Source organism: Cyprinus carpio, chromosome B4, assembly GCF_018340385.1.
Source record: "Cyprinus carpio isolate SPL01 chromosome B4, ASM1834038v1, whole genome shotgun sequence".
NCBI lineage: Eukaryota > Metazoa > Chordata > Actinopteri > Cypriniformes > Cyprinidae > Cyprinus > Cyprinus carpio.
In genome coordinates this window covers 16940553-16961410 of record NC_056600.1, presented here as the reverse complement: position 1 = coordinate 16961410, position 20858 = coordinate 16940553, and the positions used below count along the sequence as shown (strand labels likewise).

The following is a 20858-nucleotide window of genomic DNA, read 5'->3' as shown; positions in this document are numbered from 1 at the left end:
CTGAGGTCCTGGAAGGCAGCAGCTGTGGGACGTTATGAGAATTCAATACAGTCTGTTCTCTCTCTCTCTGGGGGCTCTGATGGCACCTGTTCTTCATCATGTGCTCTGTACTCACTCAAGGGCAATGGCACCCTGAACACTTCACTTACTCATTTTGTGTGGGTTTGTTATGAAATGTATTGAAACTTGGCAAACCAAGTTGAGCTTCTGACTGTGAAGTTCTTGTCACAGTAAGAAGAAATATCAGACCTCCCTTGACCTTTACTTACAGAAAAGGTCTTTTTTAAAAGAGTTTCTCTTTTAAAGATTCACACATTTAAGACATGACTTGAAATTGTATCCAAAATTCTTACACAGCATTTTTTATTTTTTTATTATTGTATTTTATTTTTTTATGAAATAAGTGATAAAAGGTATTATTGTAGTTCCATGTTACATAGAATGTGTAATTGGTACAATCAAATCTTTAAAAATATCCAGTTAAAGGGATAGTTCACCCAAAAATGAAAATTCTGTCATTAATTACTCACCCTTATGTCGTTCCAAACCTGTAATAACTTCTTTCATCTCAGATATTTTTGATGAAATCCGAGAGCTCTCTGACCCTGCATAGACAGCAAGGTAACTGACACATTCAAGGCCCAGAAAGGTATTAAAGACATTGTTAAAATAGTCCATGTGACATCAGTGGTTCAACCTTAATTTTATAAAGATTTTGTGTGCAAAGAAAACAAAAATAACAACTTCATTCAACAATATCTTCTCTTATATGCCAGTCTTCGATGTGCGGTCACAGTGGCAGTACCCTTGCTGTCTATGCAGGGACAGAAATCTCTCAGATTTCCTCAGAAATATCTTAATTTGTGTTCTGAAGAGGAATAAAGGTCTTAGAAATGAAAATGAAATGAAAATGTTATACTATTAATTGTTAATGCAATAAAAATAAAACACTAAAAGGCTAAATCATTTTAGGCATTTAGGCAACACAACATAGTAATTTACATTATGAGAAATGGATCTAAAATTTGCTGTACATCTCCAGTCCACCCATAGAGGGCGATGAATCTCTTCCCATCCTCCATCTCGTACACAGGGAGAGAGCTTTGTGATAGGTTCCCACTGTTAGGCACGTTTCTTCTGCAGCGTCCCAGTGCTCAACCTCTCTTTCTCTCTCTGTCTGTCTCTCTCTCTCTCTCTCTCGGTCACTGCAGAGCGACACTCTATGTTACAGCAGCGTTCAGAGAGACAGCCTGTAGCACTGAACCCATCTGACACTGCTAGAAAACCTGAAAACTGTGGCCGTAGACCTGTGGAGACCTGGACTGCACACACACACACACTCACACGCATGCAATCACAGACATGCTCAAATCATCGCCTGCAACATCTGGCTGAGCCGTGCAAGAGAAGTGCCATTCCATTGCGCTCTGTGAGTCGACTTACGAATCGTGTGTGTGTGCTAGGGATTTGAACGAGGCTTTGGGGTCTGCAGACTTGATTTATTTTTCTCCAAGGAGCTAAGTATGTGAGATTCATTCATTTGTGTGTCATTTGGCGTCCTGTGACATTCAGACAGAATTGTGTGCCAATAATGTCTGTGTGATTTGATTTCAAACCAGAGGTTTTCTTTAACTGAAAGTGTGTGTGTGTGTGTGTGTGTGTGTGTGTGTGTGTGTAAATAGCATGATTGTCATGTCTGGTTAACCGGTATGTCAGAAGTAGGTTATTCTAGATGCATCAGGCTTGCTCTACATGGAGTTTCAAAATCCACCGGTGTGTGTATGAGTCCATGCATGATTTGATAGATGATTTTTTTTTTTCGTGTTTAGGGTGCACGTTTGAAGCATTTAAAAACGGTTTCTGAAACCCACTCGAGCATAGTTACTTAGTATGACGTATTTTTCAGCAGTGTGCTCATGCTTTTTGATGACATATGACTTTGCGCCGGTGATGTCTTGTGTTTCAGCCAGGCTGTGTGTGCTTAAATTATGGTTTAGGGAATAGTTCACACAAAAAAGAACATTTGATGTTTAAAAAGAGAGATTTCGAGATTTGTTCATGCTGCCCTTTTCCATACAATGAAAGTGGATGGGGACTGGAGATTTCATGCTCTTAAAAGGTTAGAAAAATCTAAAGCTATAAAAGTAGTATGTATGAGTTGTATGTCTTATAAAAGCCATATGATAGCTTGATGTAAGAAACAGACTGAAATTTAAGCTATTATTACCTAAAAATCTAGTTTGATAGCCGTGGTTACCTTTCAAGTGGATGGGGACTGGGATTGTCAATGATAGTGGATGAGGACAAGATATCAAGCATCAAAATGACAAAATGATCTGTGAACATAAAAATATAGGTAACACTTTATAATAATGTTCAGTTGTAAGTAACAATTTTGGTTAATTCATTTAAAAGTCATTTACAAGTAATTAGTTAATGATGAACTAATCATTTACAAAACATTTACAAAACATGACTATGCGACTAATAATAAGTGATATGTTAATATTTTTAAGTATGTTATAATTATAATGTTTATAAGTTAAATAATTTACAAGTGATTAGATGATGATTAATTACTAATTTACAAAACATGACTATACATACACAAATGATTATTAAGTAATATGCTTAACGATTTACAAATATGTCGTAAGTTATCTTAAAAACAGCAACATGAAATAATCAAACAATCCTTAGTAAATGGTTAATAGTTACTAGGGCAATAGTTACTTAGAAATCATTTCTATGTACTAGGAAAAATTTGAAGGTGTGTGTGTATGAGAGGCATTGTGTGCTTATATCGATGAGAAACAAGCTAAACAGGAAGGAAGGACCCTCTTAGGAGCTTGAAAAAGCTTTTTGACCACAGAACAAAGTGGAAACTATCACAGACATATTCTCGCAGCTCTTCAGACGATCGCTTTGAGGTCAGGTTTTTGTATCGAGTGACTAAATCTTGGTTTGCTGCAGTATTGTCAGGCCTTTTCCTCAGAAAATAGAGTTCTTCATTACCACTGAAAAACTGCACTCAGAGGCGTTTCTTCACAGAGTTTATTGTGAACGTGAAGTAAACACCAAGGAGCCTGTTATCAGATGAGATTGTATCACGCTGGAGGGTCATCTAACCCTCTGTTTGTGTGTTACAGGAGGTGTTGTGGATAAAGATCTCAGGCAATATCTCAACCTGCGTTTCCAGAAGGGCTCTTTGGACCATGAGCTGCAACAAATAATTCGGGACAACCTCTATCTTCGTACAGTACCCTGTGAGTAACTCTTTACCCTGATTTCCTTAACCTTTGACACTGCTGTCCTCACTGACTTGTTCTTCTATGCCAGGCCACTGACTTTTTATTGATTAATTCCTGGCTGATGTTGTTCGATCACTGCAACTGGGCAGTAACACTTGATTTTATACATATGAAATTGTTTCAAATCCTGCAACTATGCTAGGATGGTTGAGAAAGCATTGATATGGTGTTGGTTGCAAGGCTGTTTGCTTTCTAGCAGTGTTAAAGTGCGATCACCTTACGGAAGTTTCTGCTAATTTTGCAGTGCAAAAAAAGGTTCATCATCAATAGCGTAACAATGTATGATGCACTGCTCACTTTTAAATCAAGTAATATTCTGTTGGTCAACACTGCAAATTTTGAAGAGGCCAACTTGAAGCAGTTGTGGGAAATAATTCAACCTTATGCAGAATTCCTGATCATGTGGATTCCTATTAAAATGATTGGATTTTATATGTGAAAATTCACATTCAGTGGTGGAAGTTTTCCATTTAAAGGACATTTTCGCTCCTTGGAGTTTATTTCTAGAGGTATTTTTACCTTTTTGTGTTCTTCTATGCATATAATTTTTTTTTGTGTTTTATGATTTATGTCTAGTATTTTGATGCACTTAATAATAACCCTTTCCATTGATGTATGGTTTATTAGGATCGGACAATATTTGGCTGAGATACAACAATATTTAAAAATCTGGAATCTGAGGGTGCAAAAAATTCTAAATGTTGAGAAAACCACCTTTAAAGTTGTCCAAATGAAGTCCTTAGCAATGCATATTACTCACAAAAATTAAGTTTTGATATATTTTTGGTAGTAAATTTACAAAATATCTTCATGGAACATGATCTTTGCTTAATGTCCTAATGATTTTTGGCATAAAAGAAAAATCGATAATTTTGACACATGCAATGTATTGTTGGATATTGCTACAAATATACCTTTATGGTTTTAGACTGGTTTTGTGGTCCTGTAATGTTGGCTATTGCTACAAATATACAATATATATATATTATATATAAATATATATATAAATATAGTAACAGTATTTTTTGCAATATTGTAAATAATTGCTTAAATTGGAATATTATCAGAAATAATATATAGAATATATCATATAGTACTAATGGAAATTGCATGGATTTCTTTATTTATTTATTTTGTAACAATTTAGAATAGGGAAGACATATTCACTATTAACTATGACTTTTCCCTCAATAAACTCCTAATTTGCTGCTTATTAATAGTTAGTAAGGTAGTTGTTACATTTAGGTATGGGGTAGGATTAAAGAATCTAAAATATGGTCATGCAGAATAAGGCATTAATATGTGCTTTATAAGTACTGATAAACAGTCAGTATGCTAGTAATATTCATGCTAATAAGAAATTACTTAATAGCGAGAATAGGCCCTTAAAGTAAAGTGTTACCATTTATTTTTGCATTGACATTTTGCCTTTTTCTGCCTTGTTTTTTTTTTTTTTTTTTTTTCACCAAACTAAACCTTAGTACGCAGCAAAACACATGGAAGTGCATCAAACAAAGTGTGTCTAGTTTGACCGCCCAGTTGTGGTTCAAAATTCCCTCAAAACGAAAAACCCTTTGCTAGTCTTTATATTTGCTCATCTTTATGAAGTGATGTTTGTATCTGTATACTTAGAGTTGTAGTCCAGAACCAAAGAGGTGTTTTGAAACATCTGAAGTTATTATACACGGTATGCTCTGTCTTTGGACTGCACCAGTGCTTGAAAGGATTTCCGTGAGGCTTTGCTCAAGTGAAGCCCTTGTGTTATGTGTGAGAGCGAGCGAGTGAGAGAAAGAGAGAGAGAGAGTGATTACTGTCCAGCTGAGAGACTGAGCTGTGATTCCATTAGACCAGAGAGCCACACGTGAGATCCGTACCCGAGAGAAAGAGAGGTCTGGAGAATACAGATGAGAAACACAGGGATGGACTGACAGAGATTAGGATAAAAAAATGAGAATGAGGTGTGAGGACCCTAGATAAAACGCCTCAAATGTCAGATTCATTGAACACTTGCAAGAAGAAAAAGAAACAAGGAAACTGATAGCTTGAAATAACAAGATCGAGCGAAATTGAGGTAGAGAGGAAGAAGATTGGATAGTTTGAAAACCCATGCATACAAATTTAGTTGTATGGGATTGCTCTGTTCCAAAATCTAGTGAGCTGTCTACTTAGAAAACATTTTAAGAGCATCATATATGTACTCCTGGCATGATATTGGCTTCTAAGAAACTTTTTTTTGGGTAGTCATTGTCATTTGGCTAGTCAGAGTCAATGATTTGTAATCCATGTTAGTGTGTTATGAATTTTTATGTGTATTATTAGATACAATGTACAATTTAATGACAGCTAATAAGAGGTACACAACATCCCCTATGAAAATTAACCATGGTTTTATTATAGTAAAACTGTAGTAACCATTTGTATAACCACAAGCATGGTTCATTTTTTTGTTTTTTGGTTTCATTTGTAGTAAAACCATGGTTAATTTTTGTAAGATATGTTTATATCAAACATTTTATCTTAGTTTTTGATTATTTCATTTAAATTCACAAAAAATGGAAAGAGAAATGGATTTTTAGGGTATTGTTATCAGACCATTGGGTGTTAATGATTGTCATGTGGTTAGCACAGCGATATGCTAATGGCACACTTTATTAAAATTAGTTATGAGTGTGCTTCTTGTTTGATTCATACGAAGAGTGCTATTTTGTCTTCCACATTCTAGTAATTACAGAATGCCCAAATACAGACCATTAATTCATCTGTGTACTCTTATATTGTCAGGTTATTTTCTTAGCACAGTGCTAATGGAATCAGTTGTTTGATAAGTGTGAGGAAGCACTATTTTGTGTTGCTCATACCAATAATCTCAAAATGCCCAAATATCAGCCATTTGTTTTTAAGTGTTACTATTTGATTCTCATGTTGCTAGCTTAGCAAAATGCTAAAGTCACATTCTATTGGATTAAAGTTTAGGTCGTAGATTAGCACCATGCTAATGGAATCAATTGTTTGATAAACCTGAGAAGCGCTATTTTGTATGCTACACACTAATAATCACAAATGCCCAAATTTAGATTATTTGATCTGTTATCTTAGATTAGCACCATGCTAACATTACACTCTGTTGAAATCAGTTGTTTAAATGTGAGGAACTCTGTTTTGTGAGGCACAAAATCTCAAAATGCCCAAATATCGCACTGGTTTTTGTTGTGTTACTACATATTAGTTTCTCATTTGTTAGCTTAGCAATATGCTAATGTTACATTGGATTTAAATGTGAGGTGAGGCGTTTGATTCACCCGATTAGCGCTATTTTGTCTCGCATATTCTAATTGTCTTAAAATGCACAAATATTGACAGATTTTTTACAATTTAGCAACTTAGCAACATGCTATTGTCAAACTGTTTTAGAATGTACTGCATCTCTTTTGATTCTCACTATAATTTGTGCCGTGAGGAGTTGTTGTATGTAGATCGTTCCAAATCAGTCACTTATAAGGTACATTATAAGAAATTCGCACACCTACATTTTCTCATGAGATCAGGTTATCAATTTTGGTTTGGATCTTGCATTTAAATGCAGCTGCCAATGTTAGCAGTACACAGCCGGGAAGCTCACTATATTTTGGCATTTACTTTTCACTGAATATTATTACTGCAGAATTGAGTTTGTGTACGAGAGAAGAAAACAAAGAAGCAGTCACTCCAGAGGAAGGTGAGGATGTGTCCCTGTTGCCGTCACATTATCAGTCACGTGATTGGCTGCTTGCTGAGTAATGACAGTAATGCTCATAATCACAGAACTGTCTCGTGAATTATGCAGCGGATGTATTACAGCTTAGGGTGCCATGACAGGTTACGCCTGCCACACATACAGGGGAGAGACAGGGTGACATTAGAAGTTGTTAGTGCTGACATTGAACCTCTCCAGAAATGAGACGTGAGACACTATTATAAATGGAGGACGCAGTGTCCTCTAATATCTAAGAAGAGACCAAGAGATGTCCATGCTGACCACTGCGCACATTGTCATTCTTCTGTTTCTGTCTCTTTATTCAACATCTAAAATTTATCTAAAAATGAACTTTTGATATTTACTCACCCTCATGTTGTTGCAAACCCCTAATTCTTTTGGAGAACACAAAAGCAGATGTTTTAAATAATGTTCACGCTGCTCTTTTCCATACAATGAATGCATATAGTGACCAGGAACCATCAAGTTCCAAAAAGGACAAAAAAAAAATGATACAAATGATGACAGACTTTTCATTTTGGGAAATATTGGTAAATTATTTTTAAGGGTGGTTTTGTCAGCGACAGGCTCTCGCTGTGTAGTCTGTAAATCCAGAATGTTTGAGGGAACATTTGAAGTCTCATAACAAGACTGAAGCAGGTCTCATTTTCACTTCAGAACACAGAAATGTGGATCAGGTTTTTTCCAAAGCACCTGCCACGGCGAACTGTCTGACACATTTTTAGAGCAAAATCATATACCTGAAAAATTGAACAAGCTTGAATTGTCAGTTAAAGGGACCCAGAGTTCTCATAACTCCATTGTTACAGCAAGACTTGAACGTGAAAGTTTCTGCCCTCAAATCCAAAGAAGCAAGAGGCTCTGATTTGATTTTAAACAACATGCTGGACCACACAAGCCTGAAATCTCATTTTCAGAACTCCTGAATTGAATCTTTGATGTCTGAAGGAGCAGTTTCATCATACCAGTTATCAAAAATGGATATAAGATTCAACTACATTTTATATCTTCCGAGGCTTTGCAGTCACATTCTTGGAGGGATTAATCATTGCGTTATTAAAGGGAAGATTATTACGATGAATTAATTCCCTAGATGCTCTGTTTGAACTGGATTTAATTATATTTGTCATGGATATGGAGGATCTGATTCTTTCAAGTCAACATAAAATCTAAATTGACCCTAGTAACTTTAATACACATTCGCGGTCTTATCGTGCACAGTTCATCAAAAATTAATAACTTGCTCTTTTTCTAAAATGACTTTGCTTTGCTGACATCATCTTGGCTGCGCAACTGTTGGTTAATGTTGCACACAGTGCCTCACTGGAAAAATCATATGGGTTTTCCGTGGCAAAAGATTATTTAATAAGTATTTTTGTCTTTTTTCTACTACAAATATTTAAACATCCTTAAAACATTTATTTAATGCTAGTTTTTAGAGGAGTTTAGTTTGTTTTTCTTACATCATTTGCAATATTCTTGTTAGATGCGTAAATCTAAACAACTTTAATTACAAACTTACTGAGGTTTATGCTTAAAACAAACATAAACAGTACGCCGATGGGGTGAGAAAAATAACATTTATTCAAAATATATTCTCTGAAAACAAGTCTTACTATCTTATGCGATTTGACTTTTCAAGTAAATTGATCTTGTTTCAAAGATGTTTAAATATTTGTACTGGAAAACATGACAAAAATACTGATTAAATTAGATTTTTGTATATTCCTTTTTTTTGTTTTTTTGGAACACAAAAGCAAGTATTCAGCAGAAAATTATAACTATCAGCATGTCCACACTGCTTTCTATCATACAGTGAAAGCAAATGGTGAATAAAACATTTAAAACAAGAAGCTTTTTTAGAAAATATTTGTTTAAATATATATGTGTGTGTGTGTGTGTGTGTGTGTGTGTGTGTGTGTGTGTGTGTGTGTGTGTGTGTGTGTGTGTGTGTGTGTGTGCATGTATACTGTTTGGGCATTGAAAGCCCTTGGTCCCATTCACTTTCATTATATGGAAAAGAGCAGCTCAATCATTCTGCGAAGTTTCTCTTTTTGTTTTCTACGGTAGAAAGAGAGCTGTTTTTGAAAGAAGCCTTATATGTTTACCAAGGGTGCATTTATTTGAACAAAAATACAGTAAAATAGTGATATTGTGAATTATCATTACAATTCAATATATCTGTTTTCATGTTGAACATTACATCCAGTTACTCTTCATATATAAATATATATATATATATATATATATATATATATATAAATATATATATTTCTTGGTTATAGTCTCTCTAATAGGTGTTTTGATGGTCATTTTATTTCTTTCTACCTGACTTCTATTTGTATGTCAATCTCTCTTCCCTTTTCTTAACTCTTTTGGCATGTCTTTCTGTTTCTGGCTCAGTTGTGGTACTTAAGCGCCATGATGAGGGCTTTGACTAGGTTTCCATGGTGACTGCTGTCTCCCACCCCCCGCAGTCTGCGTCAGACCAGTGACGTCTAGTCCCCCCTCCACCTCATTCCTTCATCCAGTCCTCCATCCTTGATATGAATGAATACACAGGAAGGCAGGAAATGGGGCTGCTGTTGTGGAGCTCTTACGAAACAGGGCTATAATTGGCCAGGTTGCACGTGCATTGTGTGCTTTGATTGGAGGACGGGACTCTGCTGAGAGCTAATGGCGTGAGATGAAGAAGCGTTTAACTGCAGATGAGGTCAGTGAGGAAAGAGCCATGGAATAAGACCAGAGACAAGTGTGTGTGTTTGTGTTTAAGTTTGTGGACTCCTAAGGGGTCATTTGTTTTGTGTTACTGTTGTGCCTCTGATGCCACATGGCTGACATCCAGATAGAGATGCATTAGAGCAGATGCACTCAAACACACTTCAGAGAATGAATCCTTTTTCAGAGTTATTTATCTTTGATCTCTTTTCTGCGCTCACATTTGTGGGTGATTCTCATGAAACCTTGTCCTGTTTATATTTTAACAAAAATATAATTGCACAAAGAAAATTTTTAGAACTTTATTGTCTGACATTATTTTCTGGACAATCCCCCCTAAATTCTCAGGACCACAGTGAGAATACCACAATGCATTCTCATTACCATAATGTGAAAAATATGGTTTATGTTTTTAATGTTATTCAAATGCAGTTGAAAATAATTTGTTAGGTGTGTCAATCTATTAAATAGTTTAATCTAAATAATTATGTTGAGTAATTAAATCAATTGCATATTTTAGCATATTTATATATATTTATATCATTTGTGGTCTAATGGGAAGAAAATTCCTGGAATTTACATAAGGATAAATATTTTTTATTATTTATTTAATTTATATTTATTAATTTTCTTTTGCATATTTTCTTAATGAGTTATTTTAAAATGAAAAATATGTAACTCCAGTGTGCTAATATTTATATAATAATAATAATAATAATAATAATAATAATAACGTTTTCTTTAAATCATTATCATATTTTTTGTTGCATCACTTAAGCATACAGATGGTTTGCTGTGATGTTCAAATGTTTATTTTTTTATTTATTTTTTTTTTTTTTTGGTGTGAAATTAGTTCAGTATTATTTATATCCTAATATTAATATTTAGGATTTAGCTGAAATACTGTATTTTGAATTGGCTGTTTTTTGTTTGTTTGTTTGTTTGTTTAGTTTTTAGTTATATTAATTTAGATAAGAGTTTTTGTCATTTTTAATAGTTTATTTTATTATTATTATTATTATTATATAGCTTTAATTTTTTTATTTTATTTCAGTTTTAGTCATTTTAGTACTTCAGCTACACTTATTTTATTTCAGTCAGTTGCCAGGCAACATTTCTGTAAGTCTAAGCTTAAAATTTTAATATAATATTTATATATTTTCTTTCAGAATTATTTAAATGAACAAAACAATATTCATTTTTATTTATCGGTCTATCTATCTATTTTTTTATTTTTTTATTTGATTGTTTGTTTATTTATTTATTTATTTATTATAAATCTTTTTATTATGTATGTATAATACATAATTTAGTCTTAGTTAACAATAACAATACTTAATTTGATCCAGATACATATTTACGAGATTAACCCTTGTAACCTGTTCATACGCGTCAAAGTCTCTCAGTTTATTTCCAGTTTAAAGCTCAAGTCTCCTTTCCCTTTTCCAGCTGGACTGTCTTGTATTAAAGATGTCCTGCTCTATTAACGGTCCCTGTGTAGGCTGATGTAGCCAGAGGACAGAGAGTTATTTGTAGCTGTGAAAAAGAGAGATAGTGAGAGGTCTGCAAGGGTGGCAGCATGTCAAATGGTGTTAGAAATAGATCATACATCTTCCATTTTCTTCTGTTGCAACTTACTTTCTAAATACCCCTGTAAGTGGACAGTTAGTTGTTGTTTTATTTTTTCTTCCATGGTTTTCTGTTGAAACAGGAATGTGTACCTGACTGTGTTAAAAGTTTATTTTTGTTAGCATATAGATTAGCTTTAAAGCTAACACACTGGCCTAAAAGCTGCAAAACTCTGGTTTCGATTTCATGCGGTTTAGGAATTATCATAGTATTCCTGTCCTAGTCATCATTACAGATCTTCCAAACTCTCTTTAATGTGTTCATATACATCTCAGGCGCTGTGGTAGAGACCCTTTATCATTTAAAGCTGGTGTTGTGGATGAGGTCTAATCTGTTGACAGGGATGTCTAACTCTGAGATACTCGCTGGCTTTCTGAAGTCTGTGTGGCACAGCTGCAGTCAATGTCGAATGCAAAGCACTCTCAGTGAGCCAATTATAATCTCCTTATCTCCAGAGTACAACACGAGCCATCCTGGAGTTAACACACACACACACACACATACAGCCCAACTTAAGGACAGATCCCCCATGATCCTTTAGAACATGAACCTCAAATAGCCTTTCATAATGAAAACCTCCAAACAACACTTTCCTGTGGTTATGTGTCTAGGTTTTTTTTTTTTCTTTGCAGTTACTTTCATTCCATATCTTAACAACTTTTGGGGACTGTTTGTTGCAGTCCTGTAAATGCTTCTTGGATGGTTTATTTTTGAAATTGATTTGAGGCTCATTGTAGAGCTCGTTTTATATTAAAATATGTCATTTTGTCTCAAATGTTTCTCCAAAAACATATATATAATATATATATATATATATATATATATATATATATATATATATATATATATATATATATATATATAAAGACAATTGTGTGATTATCTTGTATATCAACAGTTAGACCATATAAAATAAACTTGGCTAGTATAGAATTTGGTCTTGCAAGTATCTGATAAGAAACATTTTTCTTGGTTGAGAGCTGGAGACTTAAGTTTGTTCTCCATCTTTATTTATATATGTTTATTCATTTGTTTATCATTTAATTACATTGCTCATTGCTAGTGGAAACAATTGTGATAATAAATTTGTGGTAACACTTTAGTATAGGGACCAATTCTCACTATTAACTTGATGCTTATTAGCATGCCTATTAATAACATATAGGCTGTTTATTAGTTTTTATAAAGCACATATTCTGCATGAGCATATTCTACATCCCTAATCCTACCTAACACCTAAACTTAACAACTACCTTAATAAATATTAATAAGCAGCAAATGATGAGTTTTTTGAGGCAAAATGCCTTTGTGACACTGAATAATGATGAAAATTCAGCTTTGCATCATAGGAATACATCATTAATTATGAATTATTATCATAAAATATAATCAAATTAAAAAAAAGAAAACTCTTGAATGGTGGTGTGGTTATTGAGTGTTGGTGTTGTGAGTGTGTGTTGAATTTCCTATATTTATCTGAGTGAGATCTTTAGTGACAAGAACATGTGGTGTGTTTGTTGCCCTCAGTAGAGTCATATGAATCTATCTGTGTTATCTGTAGCATTGGGCTCACATTAAAAGACTCAATATCAAAACAATACTTTTCCACCAACTGTGTATTTACTTGTAGTTTGGGTCTGTAGTCACTAAAATCTTCCCAAAACTTCAAGGTGTTCCAGGTCTTAATTTGAAGTCAGTCCAAAGTCTGCACTGTACCAGATTTCAGATGTATGCAAATTGTTTGATCACTTGCGATTTCCATCTGTTTAAGAAGGTTGTGAAAATCTTGGCATAGTGTGTAGTGTGAATATCTAGTCCAGTTCAATCAAGATGTGGCCATTGTATGGAGAGTCTAAAGTATACATCTATAGACTGTAGACATTTGGGTATTTTTGCAGTGGCTTTAATGCATCTAAGAGTGATTTGCTGGGAGTGGGACGGCAGCATGGAGATGCCCAAAACACTCCACTGTATTTAATATTCATACAGCGATGCATTTCAGCCGAGGAGAAATGGCGCACTTTCAAACAAACACGAGCCCCATCCATTATTCAAAGCCATTGGACCTGTGCTTATGCACTCACACAATCACAACAAACACACTCCCTCACAAACACACACGCATTTATGCTTGTCTCCTCTCGGGAATACTAGAGAAAAGCAAGAGTTTATGTGGAGATGGCCTTGAATGGGACTACAGAACTAATGTGAGCTCTGCCAACGTGGCAAGAAATGACAATGTAGGACTTTGATTTTTAAACAGCTTGACACTTCAACAGTTGTTGCATTATTTCAAGATAATGAGAGAATTTAACAAAACATGTCAAAAACTAATTAAGATTAAGCATAGAATTAATAAAAATTAGAATCATTATTAAATAATATCAAAGGCAAGACCATTTTGGTGTCCGGATCAAATTAAATTACAAAAGTGATTTTATATGCATGGAAAACTTTAAATTAAAGAAAAGTGTCTACTGTAATGTTTTAAAAAGCGTTTGTGAATGTAAAATGTCATTGAGGGGATTCTCCACCCAAAATTCCCAGCCTGATAACGTCATTTATGTTGGCAAACAGAAAGTAATCATAGCATAAATACATCAGAAGCAAAGTGACAAGCTGAGCTAAATAGAAGAGTGAAATATTGTTTCAACATCTGCTGCTGTCATTTTTACTCATGAATATTATTTAAACACATTAAATGATACAGAATAAATGCTAAAAACATTGCAATACCAATATTCTCTCTCTTTTTGGCAAAATGTCATTCAGAGTAACAAATATGTGTATAAAAGAATATGTCATCATACTTAGTTTTACTATATATTAAATGATTTCCTTTAAAAAAAACTTTATGCTGACAAATGGGTAAAACCTATTGGTTTGAAGGATAGTGGCAAAGTATAAAGATTTAAAATTACAAAATTAAATAGTATTTTTAGGGCTGCGCTGTGATCTTTAAATAGAGCATTTTAATATGTCAGCAAATGATTATTGTTCTAAATATGCCTGACAGAATTTTTTTTTGTATATCAACTATTGTTACAGTTTCAAAAGAAACTGAAAACAGTCACACACACACTCATGTTTACTTTGTTTATCTAAATGAGGAAACTAAAAGAAATTAAAATGCTTTGTGGCATTTAAAAATAAATAAATATAAATAATTGCTATTTATATAAATACATATTTTTTCAATAATTTTTTTCACTTTCTCATTGTTTCCCAAAAGAGAGGTTTTGATAACTTCTTGTGACAAATTTGTCCCTGTAGTATAGCTAAGCAACTCACCCACCCACACACACACACACACACACATCTCTGCATGTGAATACTGGTGACTCATTGAATTACAAAACCCAAATCAATTCACAACCCCACAGCACTTTACTAAACCCTTTGACTTCACTGCCAGAACCTGGTGAGAGTGCAGGAACTCAAGAGAAAGAGCCAAGAGGGTCAAAAAAGAAAGATACATGAACCAGTCATGAAGTTTGGAAGAAGAGAGCAGGAAAGGAAGTGAGGAAGTTGGAGGGTGGTCCATCCCTTGCATCTTTCTTTAGTCTAATTAAAGTGTGAGTCAGAACTCGAGAGGCTGTTGGGCTTTAGTGAGTGTGGCTACTATAACATCTCTCTGTGGTAATTACTCCAACTGTGTGCTATGACGGCACCCACATGAAGAAAATGGCAGGACTGGGAAAAAGCGGTGATGGAGGACATCAGTAAGCCAGCTGAGCATGTGAAAGGTGGAAGGAAGTGCTTTGATTGTCCGTGAGAACTTCCGTTCCCACAAAACAGGATGAGGCAGCTTTGATTGCTTCATTATTTTGATCAGTTGTTGTTATTTCTGTAGAATATGATACAGGACTGATTTAATTCTTGTGTGCAAATCACAGTCAAACCTTCTTGTGACTTTACTTTGCCGCCACAATACTAGGGTGTTGCGAGTGGTTGTGGTGAGAGATCAAACTCTTTTGGTAATGTTTGTGCTTCCTGTTTCTTGTTGTTTTACAGTAAATAATTTAAAAAACAGCAGTTGTTATGTTTTGAAAGGATCATTTTCTAAATTTGTCATATTGCAGGCCAAAACTAGTTGTTGATTTTTTTTTTTTTGGCACAAAAACAAGAAAAAGCCTTAGGATCATTTAAATATTTTAGATTTTTGCATCATTTTATAACATTTTTTTTTCATCTGTATTTCTCCCTCATTCTATTTTTGCATTAATTAGTTTAACGCAAAGATATATATATATATATATAAAAAAATTTATTTAATCACTGCAAATCAGTACTGTATAATTATATTTGTATATAAAGTGCATATACAAGATCTGTATAAGACTATAAAAAAAAAAAATGTCTCGCTGTCATCTTATTTGCCATCAAGTCTCCCCTCAATAAGCTACAGTACATGATCTAAGGTATCATTTATGCCCATATTTAGGGTTTGGAGGTTGTTCAGATTCTTAATTCTTAACTGTTAACTCTTTTACTATGGGATCTGCCGGTAATTTTCTAAAAGAGTGTGACTCAGGATGTGGGCCACAATATTAATTGAAACTTACCAGACAAACAGTGCCATTACAGCTCAAGTGATTTCAGTTACCCGGGGGCTGTATTGATATTCATAAGCTCTGAGAAAATTCTGCTTATGAGGAGGTGGTAAAGAGAGGCCTGCTCTGTGAATGAATGTCAGGCACTTAAAAGTTAGCTCAGTGACTTTAAGACTTTAAAGACAGGCTTGTGATGAATATGAATGATGGTAAGGCAAAGAAAACATCCTAAAGAACAGAATCTTTTATCTTCTTGCTTCTGAGAATGTAGTCTCGGACTCGAGACCATGCCCACAGCGAGTTCAAAGACCCTCTGATGCGGATTGCACAAAAAATGGCACGAGCTGGCTAAAGTTACAAGCTCTAATCTGATTGGCTGGTTTCTACAAAGTTGCCAAGAGTGATACTCAGAGCTGTTGCAAGCATAGTGCGAGGCCCAGTGCGAGTCAATGTAAATATTATCGAAAGGGCTATTCAAATCAAAGAAAATTGGCTTTACTGTTCACAGAAGACAAGTGTGAATTCCAGCGTGATGCTTTAGTTATCAACAAGGTCAGCTTAACGAGTTGGCTAATTTGTACTAATTTGTACAAATTTGTATCACCTCACTCATACGATTTTTTTTTTTACGTTCTCTGTGAGGTGTAGGTTTAGGGGATAGATTTACGAATTCCTACAAATTTGCCACCTCGTAAAATACGTACCATTTTTCAAAAAACGTACAAATACGTAGAACCTTCCTCGAAATTGTTCATGAATTTGTCCATATTTTGAAATAAAAATATATTATATATTATAAATAGGTTGTACTTTTCACACAGCCACAGCGATGGTTCTGACTGTACGTTCTTATGTTCACCTGGAAATTGTTTTCTTATTATCATAAAATAAAATAAAAATAACAACTGCATTGACTATTTATAAATACAACAAAAAAGTCTGTATTTATGTATTTATTTATTTTTGTATTAAAAAAAAACTGAGATTTAGTTTGTAATGCTTTCTTTTCATTATTTAATCAATTCTTGATTTTTGATAATTGATCAGTTATAATTGTTTCCTCCTATTTCATTCATTAATATGGCAGATTACAGAATACCAACATGATCCCATGAGAAAACTATCCATGAAAAATAAAAAAACTAAACTATCCCATGAGATCCTATGAGGACTAACTATTCTAATTAGCTGCAATTTTGTGTTTCTGTGGCTCAGTGGTAGAGCATTGCTTTAGCAGTCCAAAGGTTGTGGGTTCAATTCCCAGGGAAACACGTTAGGTAATTTTTTTTTTGTTGTTGTTTTTTAAATTGAAAAAAATGTTAGCCTGTATGTAAGTGTCTGCTAAATGCATAAATGTAATTTTTTATAAATTTGAATTTAAATTTGATTCGTACAAAAACGTAAATAAAAAAAAAAAAAAAAAAAAAAAAAAAAAACCTCACTTGGTCTTGTTGTATGAAAATGTACAAATTCATTTGAGGTTATCACAAATTCACCGAAATGTAAAATACTTATTTACATTGCCTTCAAGTGATTCTTTCACCTTTTAAAAGTGAACATTTAGATTTGTATCTTTATTTCCAGGTATTCTGTTCAGCAGAAGAGGACCACAACCATTTAGTATTTTTTCAATCAATATGATGAATGTATGCCAAGCAGATAGACATCTTTGAGTGTGTGGCTCAACAGACAAAGCGCATGGGCTCATTCTGAGTGTAGTATGTGTGAGTGAGTATGTACTTGTGGGAGGAGTGGATGTGTAAGTTGATCGTAGCGTAAGTAAATTAAAGTGTGTGATGTTTTGCTTAAGAGGGTTGTTGGCTGAGACTGGGTCACTTACACTTATGATGTTGAATGAGCACCACTGAGGCACAGCTTTGCGTGTTTGTTTCAGTGTTTTTCACTTTGCGGCCAATTTACGGCATTGCTGAATGAGCTTGAATGGGCAGCGCTGTGTGGAATCAGCTTGAGTAATGAACATTTATGCAAGAGTTCTTCTATGCACAATCTGGAAAATAAACAAAGAAGGGTGAGCGAAGGAGAAAAGAGATAGCGTTAGTGAAGATAATAGTCGATGTTGTATCACACTTGATGAGACAATGATAAATCAAATAGGTTTTGACGGATGCTGGTCAGATTATGATATCATGCAATCATTTAACATTGTCAAGTCAAGTCTAGTGTGTTTTATTGTCAATTCTTCCACATGTACAGTACATACATACAGAGAATTGAAATTGCGTTACTCTCAGACCCTTGGTGCATACAGATAACACTAACAGTAGAACATTAAATACAGATAATAAAATAAAAAGTACAACTATACAAATATATAAATAGGTCTTGTAAAAAGAAAGATAAGTAAAGCAGCACAAGGCAGATGGCAGATAGAGTGCAAACCAGTGAAGTAAACAGTGCAGATATAATGATTGTAGTGCAAAAGAGCTAAGAGAAAATTGTTTAACATTATTCAGTTGCTGTTTAAAATTGAAAACATCTTAATTCAATCAAAGTGTCTCTTCATTTAAATATATAGGCTTGTATAGATCCATAAATACATTTAAAAATAAATAAATAAATTTGTAAATAAATATGTAAATAGTTTATTTTGCCTATGAGCGCCCCCTTCTGGTCTGGGGCCAAGGGCAGATGCCCAGTAGACCTGTGAGTTAATCAGTTTATGATCTGAAGTGGCAATTAAAGCCCTGTTATCTTGATTAGTGTAATTAGAGTCTCAAGATTGATACTTGTGAGTTGCAAGTGTCTTCTCTCAGCAGATGCATACATTTGACAGCGTGTAGATGCGACTGAGTAACCACAAGTATCTCACCATGTATTTTCCTCATCAAACTGCAGCAGGTGAGTCGCCACGGTCATGATGTTTCACATCAAATGATCAACTATGCATTCTCATCCCTAATTTGCTTTATTCTTGCTCTCTTTTTTTCATTTTGGGATAACCCACTTTCTTTATACTGCTGTAAGCATCTGGCAAATGAGCCTATTCTGAGACAATGGTCTCTGCCTCCAATTAAAGCATTAAAGTCTAGTGAAGATTTACTGGTACAAGAGAGAAAGGGAGAGATGGAGATCGATATCTGGACAACAAACAAGAAAGAATGACTGAGGTGATTCAGTCAGGACTTGGTGTGGACTTTGCACTTTGAGGAATATTTACAGTAATTTCTGAAGCCTGCAGGTTCACGAGCCTCTGCATGTGACCGCCTGAGCATGTGACCACTGAACCAGGCTCTCCAGCGAAGCCCGGGGAGCCCAGAAAAATTGCATTGCTAATCAAAAGCTGGACAGCTCTGCAGCTGTCATAAAGTGTGCTGGTTCTGCCTGTTCACCTGCCTGTCTGTGTTGTAAGGGCAGGTTGAGAGAAATGATGTGAGAATATAATAATTAGTGGTGTTTGTTCAAATTATGCTTATGAGTTTTGCCTGTCAGACTATGAAAAAAACCCAAGGGAGCCAAGCCATATTTAAGGACAGGAATATCTGTCCAGAACACCATAGCAACCACAAAGCAACATGCTTACAATCATTCTGAACCCCTTACAATAAAGGTTCCAAAATGGGGTTTTCATAGTGATGCTATAGGGGCTTTCGCACCAGAGGAACCTTTTCGTAGTTCCTAGAACTATTGGTGAAATTTCCCGCTTTTTGGTGTATTCGCACTGCAGGAACTAAGAACAGTTATCCAAATTAGCTCCTACTTTAGAGTAGGGTCTAAAACAGTTCTATAGGAACTACCAGTGACGCAAGTGTACGCTGACTGGCCAGATGCGTACTAAACACTGGCTACCTGGCATTTTTTATAAGCCATGTAAACATATTTACTCCACGAACATGGAAAACAGCGATAACAGCATTTACCTGTTGTCTGCAACATTGTGTTCTTTTCTTAGCCTCGATGATATGTAATACTGCATGTTTTCATAGTAGATTTAGTCAGATTGCTCTTTCAATCACGTAAATTGTGCGTTTATATTCCATCTCCGTTATCACGAAACCCACGACACACAACAAAAACACCTCCGATCTCAGCATTCTCCATTCATTGTTGACGTTTGTAAATGCTGTGAATTAAGACATCACTGCTAGCGGCTTCAGAGTTCCTGCTGCCAGTGTGAATGCAACCAGGAAAACCTCCCGAGGGAGAAATTGGTTCTCTAGGAATGACCATGAACCATGGTCTTAAAAGAACCATTTTTTCTTCAAGTGAAGAAAACTTTCAACCTGATCTCATGAGAAAACATGCTTCTATTTTACAAGCTATTTCATATGAATTTGTATGACTTGATTCTTCAAATTCATAAAAAAAGCATTATGGTCTAAACCCAACCACCAGTGAGGTTGGGTTTAGTAAGGAGATAGCTTAAAATAGTTACAAATTGCCATGAGATTGTGTTGACATTTTAATGATCTAAACATCTTTTTCCACTATAAAGAAACTTTACTGTATTGGAAAGGTTCCTTGGAAGTTAAAGGTTCTTCATGAAATCACTGACGTCAATAAACACTTAAAATTTCTTTATTGGTGTGGACGGTTCCATAAAGAACCTTTAATGTCCAAGGAAACTTTCCCCTGAACAAAATAATCTTTAAAGTGGAAAGGGGTTATTAAGATTATTAAAATGTTCTTTATACTGAGAAAAAAATGTTTTTTTAAGAACGGTTTTCTTGTAAGGGTCTTTGGGGAACCAAAAAGGTTCTTCTATGGCATCACTATGAAAGACCAGTTGGAATGTTTAAAGTGAAGAACAATAAGAGTGTAGTATTGTGGTTGATGAATTTTGCACCACACACATTGGTGTGTATAAATGTTACATCTTTCTGTGTAAGGTTTTTCAAATGGATTTCTGCTAATTGAAGCCACAGCTAATTTGTA

General features: G+C 34.7%; 1 protein-coding gene across 1 annotated transcript in view; it reads left to right on the top strand.

The window, feature by feature from the left end:
* LOC109061655 (membrane-associated guanylate kinase, WW and PDZ domain-containing protein 2-like) overlaps positions 1-20858 on the top strand; it is a 181042-nt gene that overhangs the window by 44281 nt on the left and 115903 nt on the right. The window contains 1 exon segment of the mRNA XM_042722226.1: positions 3150-3266. Coding sequence (XP_042578160.1) covers positions 3150-3266 — 117 coding nt within the window.